General features: G+C 46.6%; 1 protein-coding gene across 10 annotated transcripts in view; it reads right to left on the bottom strand.

Moving 5' to 3' along the window:
* Window positions 1-2470, bottom strand: part of WNK2 (WNK lysine deficient protein kinase 2) — a 172952-nt gene extending 170482 nt beyond the window's left edge. For 6 of the 10 annotated variants that reach the window (XM_074957804.1, XM_074957799.1, XM_074957801.1 and 3 more), the window contains exon 1: window positions 1778-2470. In XM_074957804.1, the coding sequence (XP_074813905.1) occupies window positions 1778-2455 (678 nt within the window). In that variant the 5' untranslated portion in view covers window positions 2456-2470. The remainder of the gene's footprint in view (window positions 1-1777) is intronic. The other 4 variants (XM_074957805.1, XM_074957807.1, XM_074957808.1 and 1 more) reach the window with 1 other exon arrangement.
* Between the last annotated feature and the right edge of the window lie 11353 nt (window positions 2471-13823).

Raw genomic sequence — 13823 nt, 5'->3', positions numbered from 1 at the left:
ACAATAAGATTGTCAGATGATATTGACCTTTCATTATATCCAAACATTCAATTGAAGAGAACAACTGGATAAACATTTTTAAATGAACCTTTAGTTATTAGAATAAAAACTTACACACGCTAATATTTTGCGCCCTCCAACCAAACCCAAACCGGAACGACAAAGCCAGCTTGCGATGATGCCTTTCTCTTTTCCTCCCAGCAGCATGACAAATTCTCCAATTGTCAATTATGCAACATCTCCCCCGATTCTCATACAGTCTCCCCCGTGCTACTGGGACCTTTTCTATCTTGCCTTTTTTCGTACTTCTCTTGCTGCAATACACCATAATGCTGGCTCTGCAGTGCTTTTAAAAACCCAACAAGTAAAGCAAGTTGTTTTTATTTCACTGGCTCTTAACAGAATAGGAGAAATTCAAATGAAAAAATCAAAACATATTCCCTACGCTTTTAATTAAACAATATGGGGTTGCAATGGATTACAAGATACCATACAATAAAATCAACCAAAGTGACAAGGCTGTATGTCCAGTCAGCTGCCTATCACAGGAGGCAAAGTAGAGTTTACACTGATTTTCAGAATCGGGGCTTCCATTCTATCCTTTACTAATTGTACTTAGACACTATTACAGCAGGAGGATCGATCCTGTATTCAGTGGGAGTTTTGGGTGCACAAGGAATGCAGGATTAGTGCCATCATGGCTCAATTTGAGGTACAGATGTCAGTGCCCCAGCAAAATCTATACAACACAACCTAGTTTAAGAGGTAGTCTAGAAAGAAGATCTTACTAAAAGAAAAAACCTAAGGATTGAAAAAGTCACAACAGCTTAAGTCTCATGTTAATGTATGTTACTAACCTAGGTGGAGACAGGAAACAGATAGCAAAAACTTCACCAAAAAAACCTGGGGTACATCATGTTGCAATTTGTATAACCCACATTGCCTGTGGTACATCTAAGTTTGTATGAAAAATATAAAGAATTACAGGAATAGTTAAAAGAATATAGTGTCCATGCCCAGAAACTGAAGAGTCTCAGGCCTTTAATTAGAGTTGTATTAATGTACTATTTCACCCTACAGGACTCAAAGGCTTAAAAAAAATTGAGAGATGGGGGGGGCAGGGAGACTTCAGTTGTATTTGCTCAAAAAGACATCTGAAGCTACACATTTTTGACTTTGCTGAAAGACTAACTCAGATATGGCCAAAAACATATAAGCCATGTTTGATTAGAAAGTGCTGCCCAAGTTTCAATTCAGAATGAGTTTGTGACAGCTTAATAACCCTTTCAAAATAGGAGGTTTCAGTGGGAAGAGACCCTAGACCTCCAACCGCCATGTTTAGATTTGTAAAGGAAGTAAATCTATTTTCGGCAATTGTCTTTTAAGATCTTTAATGTATTTTTTAAGTTACAGACAGCTAGACTCCTGCTAAATCAATTTACAGATGTCTCAAGTGTCAGTTTGAGTGACATATGACTACCCCCAGAAGCCTCTTCTGACAATCTCTGGGCAGCCAAGGGAAAAATTCCTGACCTTCTCATCAGTCTCATCCTTAGCCCATTACATTGCCAGAAATGTCAGTGATCAAGCCCAGTGCTGAGGGGGTTAAGGCAGGCAGGAGCCTACATAAGGTGGCAGCTTCTGAGCCAATGAAAACCTCATGCTATAGTTAGACGCAGGAGGATCAGCAATGGGGACTCTAAGGGCTGCGTTTGCAGGTCTGTAGATGGCACAGGCTGTGTCCTTAGCTGCCAGGCCAGGGGCCAGCCCAGCTTACCTGAAGTTCACACCAAGCGACCTCCACCCAGGTCTCCGTGTCCAGCCCCTTGTAGACCGTTTTGAAGGACCCCCTGCCGAGCTCGATGTCAAACTTCAGGAACCGGCCGTCGGGAGAGGTGGAGACGGCTTTCATGTCGGCCTCCTCCTCCTCGGGCTCCTCCTTCCTGGACTTGGTCTGATCTTTGTCCGACGGCTCTTTCCTCTCCGCATCCCTGCCCGGCTCCTTCTGCTCCTCGGCCGCGGCCGGCCCCCCAGGGGCGGCCCTCTTGGGCTCCACCGCGGGCTCGGCCGCAGCGGGCTCGAGCTCGGCCTCCCCGTGCCGCTCCTTGGCCCTCTCCGCAATGATCCTCCTGGTTTTGGAGAGCAGGACGATCCGGCGCGGCTCGGCCGCGGAGAGCTCGAGAGGCGGCTCCTCCTGGTCCGAGTCCACCACGCTCCTCCGCAGGAACCGCAGGTGGCCGGCTCGGGGCTCCCTCCCGGCGGGCGGGCGGGGAGGGGGAACACGGGCCGGGCCCCGCTCCGGCACCGCAGCGGTCTCCATGCCCGCCCGGCTCCGGGTGCCGAGCCCACCGACGGCCGCGCTCCCGTCAGCTGGCGGGGGCCGGGCAGCAGCAGCTGGAGACGCGCCGCCTCCCCCCCGCGGAGGTGCGGAGCTGGCAGCGCACCCAGTTTCCATTAGCGCTGAGGTTCCCGCTCCTGCCGCCGCCGTCGTCCCCGGAGCGGGGAAGTCACCATGGTCCGGCCGCCTGCGGGACCCCGGCCCGGGCACCTGCGGGGAAGAGCGCAGCGCACTGACGCCCCCGCGGCCACCGGCCCCGCACCCGCGCTCCCCAGAGCCCTGCTGAGCCCGGCCCTGGGGGAACCTGCTCCCCGCACGCGCGCACCCCCCTCCTCCCGCTACCCCCGACCACCCTCACTCCACAGCACCGCCCTCCCAGCCGGCTGCCCCCTCTCCCCAGGCACGCTGCCCCTCCCCCCCCCGCGCTAGGTTTCCACGCACACTGCACCCCCCACACACAGACACACGGAGCCCCCCCCAGCCGGTGCTCCCTCCCCCCTCCGCGGACTTGCCCCCTTTCCCTCCCCCGCCGTGGCACACTCATCAGCGATGCTGCAGGCAGAGCGCTTCTCGCCGCAAAGCCATATGGGGACTCCCCCGAGCGGGAGGGTGGCTGGCTGGCTGGAGCCGAGGCCAATACCGCCAGCCCTGCCCACAGAGGCCGCGACTGCCGCAGCAGTCGGGGCGAGGGGGTTCGTGCCGTTAATCCTTCGCCTTGGCGGGGTGGGGGAGCATGCATGGCCCAAGCACGGCATCGGCAGGCGGGGGGTATCAAACAGGGGGCGGTGGCTGCTGCCTGCAAGCTGGGTCCGCCCGCTCCCGGCGTGCCGAATGCGCCAGCCCGGTGCAGGTGCCCCAGCTGCACACTGGAGCTGCTGCTTCACCTGCGGGCGGGCCCAACCCAATCCCCCGACGTTGCACCGCCGGCTGCTCACCTTCCAAGGGGGGCCCACCCCTCCTCGCAGCCATGGAAAGGGAGCGGGCGCGCGCGGCCGCAGGGCTCCTGCTCCACCAGCCTAGCACCGCCGCCCCCTTTTCGCAGGAGCCTTCGCCTCCCTGCAGCCGCTGTCTCGAGCCTCCGCCTGCCCAGCGCAGCCTGGGACCAGCTCCCGGCTAACGATCACTGCGGGGGGTTACAGAGCAGCCCACGCCCCCTCCCCGCCCGAGCGGCAGCAAGCACAGTCCCTCGGCAGGCGGCCGCCCCCGGCCCCGCCGCCCGGCGCTTTTGTCAATGGACCGCGCTCTCCACTGAGCGGCCCGAGCCCCGGGCGCCTCCGCCAGCCAATGAGGAGGGCCGGGGGCGTGGGTCGCCGGCTAGACCCGCCTCGGGGAACAATGGGCGGGTGGGCGCGTGTCTGCTCACCCCAGCCGGCCTCGCCCCGCGCTCCTGGGGCGGCCGCGAGCGGCACGTGTCCAGCGCTTCCCCGCCCTCAGCCTGTGAAGAAGCTGCGGCCCTATCCGGTGCCCTTATCCCTGGCGTGGGGAGAGCGGACGTCGGGCGTTCACGGGTAGGGAGGATCAGATCGGGGGTGTGGCGGCAGGGGACGTAGAGGAGCGGCGGCGGCGGGGGGGATTAAAGGAATAGATCGGAGGTAAGGGATGGGGGATTATCTTAGGGGGTCCCGGAGCAGGTTGGGGTGCCCAAGGGGGCGGGAGAGCAGATGGAAGAGGACAGGGGAGCTGGCTCGAAGGAGCAGGTGGAGAAGCCGATCAAAGCATATTCAAGGAAGCATCCTACTCCTAGAGGTAGTTGGGACCTGCTGCAGCGTGTGCTCAGCATGATGCTCCCAACCACCGACTCACCGCCTCTAGGGACAGTGAATTTTCTCTCTCTTGGCTGAGCAGGTTAGATGTAAGTCTCAAACCACTTGCAGCTTCCCCCGCTCTTAAAAAACCCAACCAACCACCAAAGAATCGGCTCGTGAACTGCTGTGCCCCGTATGATAGAATCAGCGGACTGGAAATAAAAGAGGCTATGGGGCAAGGGAGGGTGGAAGAATAGACGAGCACTTTTGTTACATTGCACTGCAGTGTGTGGATGACTGTAGAATTACAAACACACCTGCAGCCTGGAGCGATGGCTTCCCCCTCCCGCTGGAAGAGTAGCAATTATTTTTATTTAGATGGAGTAGGGATGAGGACCCCAGTCACTAGACTATGACTCCACAGTGGTAGGCCTGTATAAACACAAAGAAATTGGCCCTTTATCCAGAGCTGGCCCTTGAGTATGGCAAATCGTGGCAACTGCTACGGGCCCCACGCTTCAGTGTGCGTATGTCATGCAGGGGGCACTAGGCCAGCCCAGGGGGAGTGGGGTTAGGGGTGCCAGGCTGGCCCAGGGGGAGTGGGGTTAGGGGTGCCATGCCAGCCCGGGTGGCTAGCGGGGGACCTGGCGCTGGCAGCAGAGGTCAGGCCCACACTCACTGGTGGGAAGCTCGCATTGTATTTCTTTTTCGGGCTCGGCGTCACAGGGCTCAGGCTCAATCTCCAGCAGCTGCAGCAACAATCTCAGGCTGCCCGCCGCCGCACCAGCCACCAGCATCCTACCACTACCAGAACATGCCAGCGCCAGGCTCACCCCCTCCATTGCCCTTCTGCCCCGGACCCCTCCCTTTTCTGGGACCCCCCAGCACAGGGGGCCTCCTTGCCCCTAGCACAGGTGCCACTCTCTATGGTCTCTCACGCCCCAGCACTGGTGTCCCTGCCTCACACCGGATTTCATCCTGTATAAAAAACGTGAAGGGGGGGCCATATAGGCTGATTTGTTCCGGGCCCCGCACCCATCTAGGGATGGCCCTGTCTATATCCCAAGCAGCTTACACTCTGATGTATAATTGAGACACATAAGAGAGACCATAACACCCCTCCATGTCCATTTACCATTATTTGAGCTACATCAAGTCTAAAAAAAGAATTAGGAATAAAAACCAGGTGAATTAGTTTATGAGAGTTCATGAAGGGGATAGATAATGGGATAGAGAGCCTTTCTGCTCAAAGCTGCTAGTTTGAATTCACCACATGTCAAAAATGACTGAAATCTCTACGTGCTGTTGACAAGTCAGAAGCGACTGTATAATAAGTTGGTGTTCTCAGTCCTTGTGAATAATATCCACATCACATAAATAGCTCACTACTACTGACAGTGGTAGCGGCAGGAAAGATACAAAGCCCTGAACAGAGCTGAAGACTAAACTTCTCTCCCCTCTGGCAGAGGTCCCTTTAAGTCAGGTTTGAGACACAAGCACAACCCTTTAGCAAAGCTTGCATGAGCAGAAGTTGTGGCGGTGGTGTTCTGTAAGTAAATAAAAGGGTTCCAGGCTCCAGTATTGTCAAGCTTTCAGATCACACAAACAAAGCAATTAAATTAAAAAAGTTAAGAAGAAAGAAGGTCCAGCAATACGGCTCCTGAGGGTGTTATTTCTGAATATGAAGAAGCTGGTTACCTAGGAAATCACAGAGAATTAAAAGACAGACAAAGATTATTAAAAATGTAATATTTTATAAGAAAACAGATGGTATTTAAATGATGTAAGAACAGTGGTGCTTTCATTTTAAGAAATACGCTTAATGTCTTTGATAATTATAATTTCAGTGTTAATTGGTGCATTGTATTTTTTTTTACTGAAGTGCTCAGACTTATTACTTATAATTATACTTGAAGGACTTAAAATTGTTTGCAACTGTACATAATAAAAGGAAAAATTACTTACTGGTAATTCTGTAGGTCACAATCTCTTCTCTATGGACAGCAGATTACAGAACAGACAGTATTATAATGCTACCACTAGAGAAGCAATGAGTGTGAAAAGCTCTGAAACCGTAGTGCTGGTTATTATAAGATTGTCCAAGAACAATCTCTCCAGCTAGAGAAATATAGAAAGAAACAGCTGACAAGGAAATAAAATAAGCAACAGCATACCAGCCAACAGGGAGGATGGCAGGATGTAGGGTAAAGAGAGTGTGAGACAAAAAATTACTGATAAGTAAATTTTCTCTTGTTGAACATACTTTTTTCTTTCCTCCTACAATAGTGGATGAAAAGGACAGACAGTTTATTAGCAGATAGTAATCCCAGGAGGCAAAACTGCCAAGTTCTGCTAGGGCAAGAACCTGCGGCCAAAGAAGGCACCCCGAGAAGCAGAGAGGCCCAGTTGATAGTGGCATAAAAAGGAGCAAAGAGATGATCATGGTCACTGCTTTACACACCTTGGAAATTAGTGCCTTAGCACGCAGTCTATAAAGGGGCAGCTTCTCTAACCAAACAGCATCTGACAGGCTACCAGACTGGTCAAACCCTGTGAGAATGCAGTCTCAGGCCCACCTAGCAATAGCAACTTGTTCTTGTAACCCTCAAAGGAAGGAAACAGTTGCCTTAATTTTTTGAAGTTCTGAGAACAGGGACGATAAAACTTGAGAACCTGCTTACATCCACCAAATGCAGCCTCTTGGCATTCTGAGGTGGGGAAAATGCCAGATTTGGACAGAGAAAGGGAGTGCTAAGACTAAATTGTTTAGGTGAAATTGACTATCCACCTTGGGAACAAGTTCTGGAGAAAGCCAAAACAACAAAAATGCCCTTCTGTAAAGAGAGAAGAATAGGGGAGAGAGATTATGAGAATTTGATTTACTCACTCATTTGGCTTAGGTCACTGCAATAAGTAGGGCCATTTTAAAGGAAAGAAGTCTTCCCTAAAGGCTCAAATTAGGGATACATCAGAAACTGGGAGAAGAGGATCGAGTCCTGCTGAGGGATTGTTTGATGAATCACTCGCCTTTGAGACCCTTCTTGAACAGGGACAAAGAAATGCAAAGCATATTAGGATGAGCAAGACAGTAATGCTCCTGGTGCCACACCAAACCATGAAGATCTTCCAGATCTGAGAGTAAATGTAAGATGTAGAAGGACTTTCCACTGCTCCCCAGACAGTCTGGAACTTCAGTGGAGAAGTCCTCATTAAAATCCTCTGTTCAATTTGCAGGAGCCAAGCAGATAAGAAGGTGGTTGCAGAACACATTGGTGGCTTTTGGGAGATATCACAATTTATTTTTCCCCCACAATAAAAGAAGCAGCCTGGCCCAATGAAGTTGTATTCAAGCCCCACTGAAGGAGAGCATAGTTGAAGGAGCTCTGTGGAGTCAATGAACATGATCATATATTGAATATCTGCACACTCTACAAGTGACATCTCATATTGCCAACTCCCCTGGGCACAGCTTACCTTGTAGGCCGAGCTTGGAAGAGTACCATCACCTTTCTTTCTGCCAAATCTGCTCCTTGATTAAGTTATCCTAAAATTGACAGCTAGGTTTAAAGTTTCTATTTAGTTATTTATCTGCCTTGATTTCCAGTTGAAAGACTTTGTGGTCCTGATCCTGCAATTGAACCCAAATGGGTTACCAAACTGACTTCAATAAAGCTATTTGTGGACATAAATTTCTGCCTGTTTGGTTCCAGCTGCAGGGGCAGGGCCTGTATTACTAGCAGAGACCAGAAATAAGTTTCACTTACACATGCTCTTTGGTATATGCAGTGTTGTTACAGCTGTGTCAGTCCCAGAATATTACAGAGACAAAATGGGTGAGGAAATATCTTTTATTGGACCGATTTCTGTCCAATAAGCTCAAAACCTTGTTTCTCTTCCCAACAGAAGTTGGTCCACCTCACCTCACCCATATTACCTCACCCACCTTGTCTCTCTCATCACTTTGGTACAGGATAAAATGGCTTGAAAGAATACCTCTCATTTCAACCTCCATGCAACTATTATCATGGAAAATTATGTGAAAGAGCCATTTTTAAAGTTCCTGGTTAAAAAAAGAATCCATCTGTTTTAAAAAAGTTCCTCTTTTCCTTTTGCAGTCTGTTGTAACTCTACAGAGTTATGATAAATAATACAATTGAACTCAATGGCAAAATTCACATGCGGGCAAGTATTTGGCTCTTTTTTATGTTACTTGAGACTCTCAGAATATGTTAATATGGTTTTGAGCAGGGAAATAGCCTCTTCTATTTTAGACCATGGAATTATACTTTACCAGCAAGCCCACCTGCCTTAAAGAAATTAGGTTCATTGTGGAACAAAAATGACAGGTTTGTCTAGGAATATAATAGCACTAGCCATCATTCTTCGTTGCCTGTGATAGGTGTAGAAAGTGGGGCACAATTTCTACTATGTTTAATTAAAAACTAGCAATAGCTTGTATTTTCTCCACACAATATTGCTTATAGTATTTAGCCTATTGATATTGTATTTTCTTAGGATTTCCAGAGGAGATGAGACTGTATAAACCTGTTCCACAAAAACATTCCTTTACCACTGTAAATATTAATATGAGTAAACTTCATTGTTTTAGGAAGAAAAAGGAACCAGAGGTGTGCTATACAGAGAGTATCTATTAGGGTACAGTGACTGTAAACATGCCATTATGATCAATGCTCTTAACTTTCAGGCACTTCTGCAGCAACATTTGGTTAACTAAACACAACCCACATTCACAGGCGAACAATGAAGTAAAAACATATTGTGGCACAAACTGAAAACAAAAACAAATGTAAGCACTACATTTTTTGAAGCTCTACTCATAATTAAAGTTTCATCTTTAACTCTTCTGTTTGTGCTTAGGATATGCACAGTAGCATCACTTCCTGACACAGAGACCTCACAGCCCAGAAACCCGTTGAGATACTGAGCCAAGTTAAGCATTCAGAAACAAAGTAAAAATGGAGTTTCAGCATCCCCAAGATGATTGAAGTACGTGGCCTTTGGCTTTTCAATGCTGAATGCAGCTGTGGCATGGTAAAATCCCAGTTTATCACAGTCTGGCACATCATCTTATCTCCGTGGAATGCTCTTCTGCCGTGCAGTTTTACCACGGTGAATCTGAATTTGTGGAAGACAATTATGTAGCATTTCAACCAGCTGAAAGAGTTCTATGGCTGCAAGAAATGAGAGAGAGAGAAACTTGAATTATACAAGACAGTTAATGTGCACGTATCAACATTTATGTGCAGTATTTATATTTCTACAAACCACAGCTTCATATGATCATGTGTGTGTCTAATGACTCCCTCTCTCGTACGTCAGAAGAAGAAAGTATCAAATGCCATAGTAATGCTCCTGGACAAGTGATGAATGCTTTTTTTTTCTCCTTGCACTGATTTTAAGTATGAAAAGACTGGGAATTGGAGCCAATGTGTTGCAGATACCTGTAGCCAGCTCTGGATATTCTTTAAAATATGTAACATCCATTTTTAGCATGTGGCAAACACACATTGTCATGTAAAAGTATCTCATTTACTTCCAGTATCTGGTAAGTTCCACGGTAGGAAGGGACTAAAAATTATTTGGGAAACATTTAATTGAAAAAGAGTTGCAAAGCTTCTGCTTCCACTTTCTAAGAAGGAGCCTGATAAGGCCTTGATCCTGGCACACAACTGCTTTCAGGATGTTTTCCAGTTTGTTTCCCCTCTACCTCCATTTGACCATTGGGACAGAGAGCTGCCCATAGAAACCTCTATTTCTCTAGGAACGTGCTGAGAAGACATAGGTGCAGATGGCGTACTGCATCAGGAATGAGTTTAGAGGATGATCACTACTGGCCATTGACTATCAATGAGACATTAACACACCACAAAGGACCTGCAGACTGGGGGGTGGGGGGGACCAAGTTTCAGGGGTCAAGCCTCTTTAGATCGGTTAGAACTCAGCTGATGTTAATTTGTTTATTGATTTAGCACAAATAAAAAAGTGTTAGGTGGGCATTAGAAACCAGGAATTAACGAGAGCCGCAGAGCTCAGGAGTTAATGAGATCTGTAGAGCAATTAGTCTGCATTACACAAGAAGGTGTAGAGGGTACCAAGGGTCAGAACAGTATACAAGGCTTGATCTTAGAAAAAGGCTCTGAGTTTAAGTTTCCCAGATGAAAATGTATCTAGCCTAGGACCTGATTCACCTGTCTTTGAAGTGACTTGCTGTTGATTTCAATGGAAGCAGGCTCAGGATTTGCTTGTCAAATAAATGAGGGGTTTGAGTCTAGCTGTTCATTATTTAATTCTTTGGTTTGGTGGGGGAGAAAGCTTTACATAGAGAAAAAACAGCATAACATACCCCTCACAAATTCTGAGTAATATAGAGCAAAATCTATTATACAGGATTCAACAGAAGAAAAAAAAGTTCTTCCTTGCTAAAATTAATTCCAAGCTGCAGGATGAAACATAATACTTTGGACTGCTGTAACACCTCCCATCTGAAGATCTGACAAATATTAAGATATTAATCTCAAAACAGCACTTATTTAAAAAATGAGCACATACTGTTCATTTCTTTACTTTCAGAGGGAAGGACTATATTAGCATTTGGGATCTGACACTTTCTTTATCAGGTCTAGTTTAAAGTAAACTCTTGTTTTTGAATCTTTGATGTGGCTTTTCCTTAGTTCTCACGTTACAGTAACATGCCAGCTTTGTTTCTTTGTTCTCCGGTTACAGAGACAATCTATCATTTTACAAGTAGAATCCATACACCGGTTTGGAAAAGAACATTCATTGGAGCCTAAATCACTAAACTCCAGCAAGTGGCAGAGTAGAGAATGTGTAACTTGGAGAAACAAGAAGCCAGTGCTTTAGAATGACTTTATGAGTGGCTCTTTGTGCTCTTTGCACAGGCTAACACAATGAAGCATGTGTGTCCTCTTGGTTTATTAACCAAATAACTTCCCTGCCCCTACCCATACCTCTTGAGCATGGAAGGATGAATAATGATGGGTGAGTAATGTCAGGAGACAGAGGACAAAGGCCCTGCAATAAAATTTGAGTATGCAATGTGTTAGGCCCTGATCTTGCAAAAATGAATAACTGTACTCATGAGATTAGCCCCTTTGACTATGATGCTAGCTGTGTGGGTGAACTTACTCACATATGTTGTTTCCAGCTTTAGAGCATGCACTTAGGCCAAACAAGGCCATCTTATTATTTATTTGCATTGTGGTAGCCCTAGTCATGGACCAGGACCCCACTGTGCTAGGCACTGTACACACAGAACAAGCAGATGGTCCCTGCCCCAAAGATCTTACAGTCAAAGGCTATGTCTCCACTAGGAGCTGGGGGTGTGATTCCGCTGCATGTGTACACATACTTGGGCCAGTTCTCTCGAGCTAGCCCGAGTATAAATAGCAGCCTTGGTAGCACAGGGAGTGGCAGCGGAGGAACGGCAGAGGCATGCTAAGTACAGTCCTGCCTGAACCTGGTGGATATGTACTCTGCACAGCTCAGCCTGGCTTCCACGGCCACCACCTGTGCTACCATAGCTACAGTGATATTTATACTTGTACTAGCTTGATGAGAGTAGGGGAATATCACCCAGCTCATAGAGCAGACGTAGCGTAAGTAATTAGGAATCTAAAATTGTATTCTGAATACAGGAAAAGTAGATCACATGCAAATGGATTACACATTTTGAGTGCTTTGCCCTGGAGTGTTTTTTTTTTCCTTACTGAATTTACAAACAACAGTATTTTTAGGCCCCATTATTTAAAGAGCTTCACAAATCCCAGTGAATACAAGTTTTTCCTTTACAATGAAGACAATTTAAATGTAATTATTCCCTTTCAGTGTTTGTTTCATGCCAGCCAGAGACTAACACAAAAGAAATGAAATTATTCATTCTAGTCTTACCAGCTAAAATGAATAACGTGCAGAAAACAAACGGTGAGAAGCAAAATTAGAATTTGCAAACTTTGAGTGTTAGTAATCTGAATAAGTGGTTATAAGTAAACAGACAAGAATTTAAAGATACTTAGCAGAGGTCCAAATATTTAGGTTTAATTTTACATATTAGAACTGTTTCAATGAAAAGTGAGAGAGAGGGAGTAAATCTGAATTTTGGAGCAAATAGTTTATTTGGATTTCACATTCCCCTACAGTATTTGCTACTTAGACACTGCAGCATCTGACTAATCCACAAGAACCAGAAAGTATAAGTGACTGGTAATTATAAACAAAAGGGAAAGTGATTAATCTATTCCCATTGTCCAAGTGGAGTATAAAAAGTTTAATTTTACAAGTTTCAGATTCAGTCATCTAAAAGGATATTTTCATGTTCACACCTTTTTTTGTTTTGTGTTTGTACAATGCATAACACAATGGGATCCTGGTTCATGAGTGGGGCTCCTAAATAAATTAGTAATAATCATAATCATGTATTGCTTGTAAAGCACTTTGAAGCAAAAGACTTTATAAATGCTTTATCATCAGTCTGGCAGCATCCCTTTACAAACCATATGACATTCATGTTGATAGCTTCTCTCTTAAATACAAGGTCAACCTAATTTTTAGTGGGTGTATTTTCCAAATAAAAGGTAAGGAGTTTGTGAGACCCTGTATCAAGGTCACATTAAAAGCAGCTGTCACAGCAGTTTTCAAAAGAGACCTACACAGATAGTTTAAAAACCAACAACAACAACAAAAGAGGAAGTGCCAGAACTTGGGCAGTGGAAATTAACTTCAGAGGCCCCCAGACCTAATTTTTGTTTCATAGATTTTAGGTGTTCAGAATAATCAAATGTAAAATGAAAGGAGAGAAGTGAGTGAAAAATAGATTCGACAATAGATTCTAGTTTATGTGGTGCCTTTCAAAGAACAGTCATCACACAAGCATCCCCATAGCATCCTTCTCTTGAGCTGTTGCCATGTGACTGTTATTTGGTGGACAGGCGGCTTCCAGCGGACCGTGCTTATGATACACAGCAATGAATACCTATCATCTTTGCCACCCATTAACTGGCAAAAATTGTCAGTGTTAGCAGACACACCAAGGTCTGACTGTGCATAAATCCAAACTACCTTCTCAATATCTACTGCTTTCCTTAGATCAGGTTTGAAGCAAATTGGTAGGACAGCATGGAAGCGTCGGGACTGCTGCCGCCATACTTAGTATAAATGGACGTCCGTTGCTCAGGCCTGTCAATCTAGCACTCGTCACAAACACTAAATTTACTATGCAAAAGCCCCAAAAGTCATGATTTATCTTTAAAAAAAAAATTACTTGGCTCCTAAGCCAGATCTGGATGGTAAATAAAATCATGACCGTGCAAAGAACTGGGGCTTGTCTACACTCTGCATTAGTCCGCTCTAGATAAGTGTAAATTCTAGTGCGCACTGGCATGCTGTGCTACAATGGGCCTGTGTAGACCCTGCTGGCACATGCTAAAAGTTCGCTAGCGTACATTAGCGTAGTACTGTTTAAATGGGACTACATTAATGTGCACTAGCAACCTTTTAGTGGGGGGGAGGAGAACGGGGTGGGGGAGGATTGGGGGAGCTCCACCCCTATGAATTCACATGCATCTGGGGGATGGGCAGAGGTGAGAGCAGGATCTGGAGGGGCTAGGGCAGCCACCCCGAGGCCTGGGATCAGGCCCTGGAACAAGGAATGGGTTGCAGGGGCTGGAATGGGCTTGGGAGTAGCTGTTCCCTGATGTGCAGGA

Source organism: Natator depressus, chromosome 7 (genome assembly GCF_965152275.1).
Source record: "Natator depressus isolate rNatDep1 chromosome 7, rNatDep2.hap1, whole genome shotgun sequence".
Lineage (NCBI taxonomy): Eukaryota > Metazoa > Chordata > Testudines > Cheloniidae > Natator > Natator depressus.
Note: the sequence above shows the minus strand (reverse complement) of the source record. Positions and strands in the feature narration are given on the sequence as shown.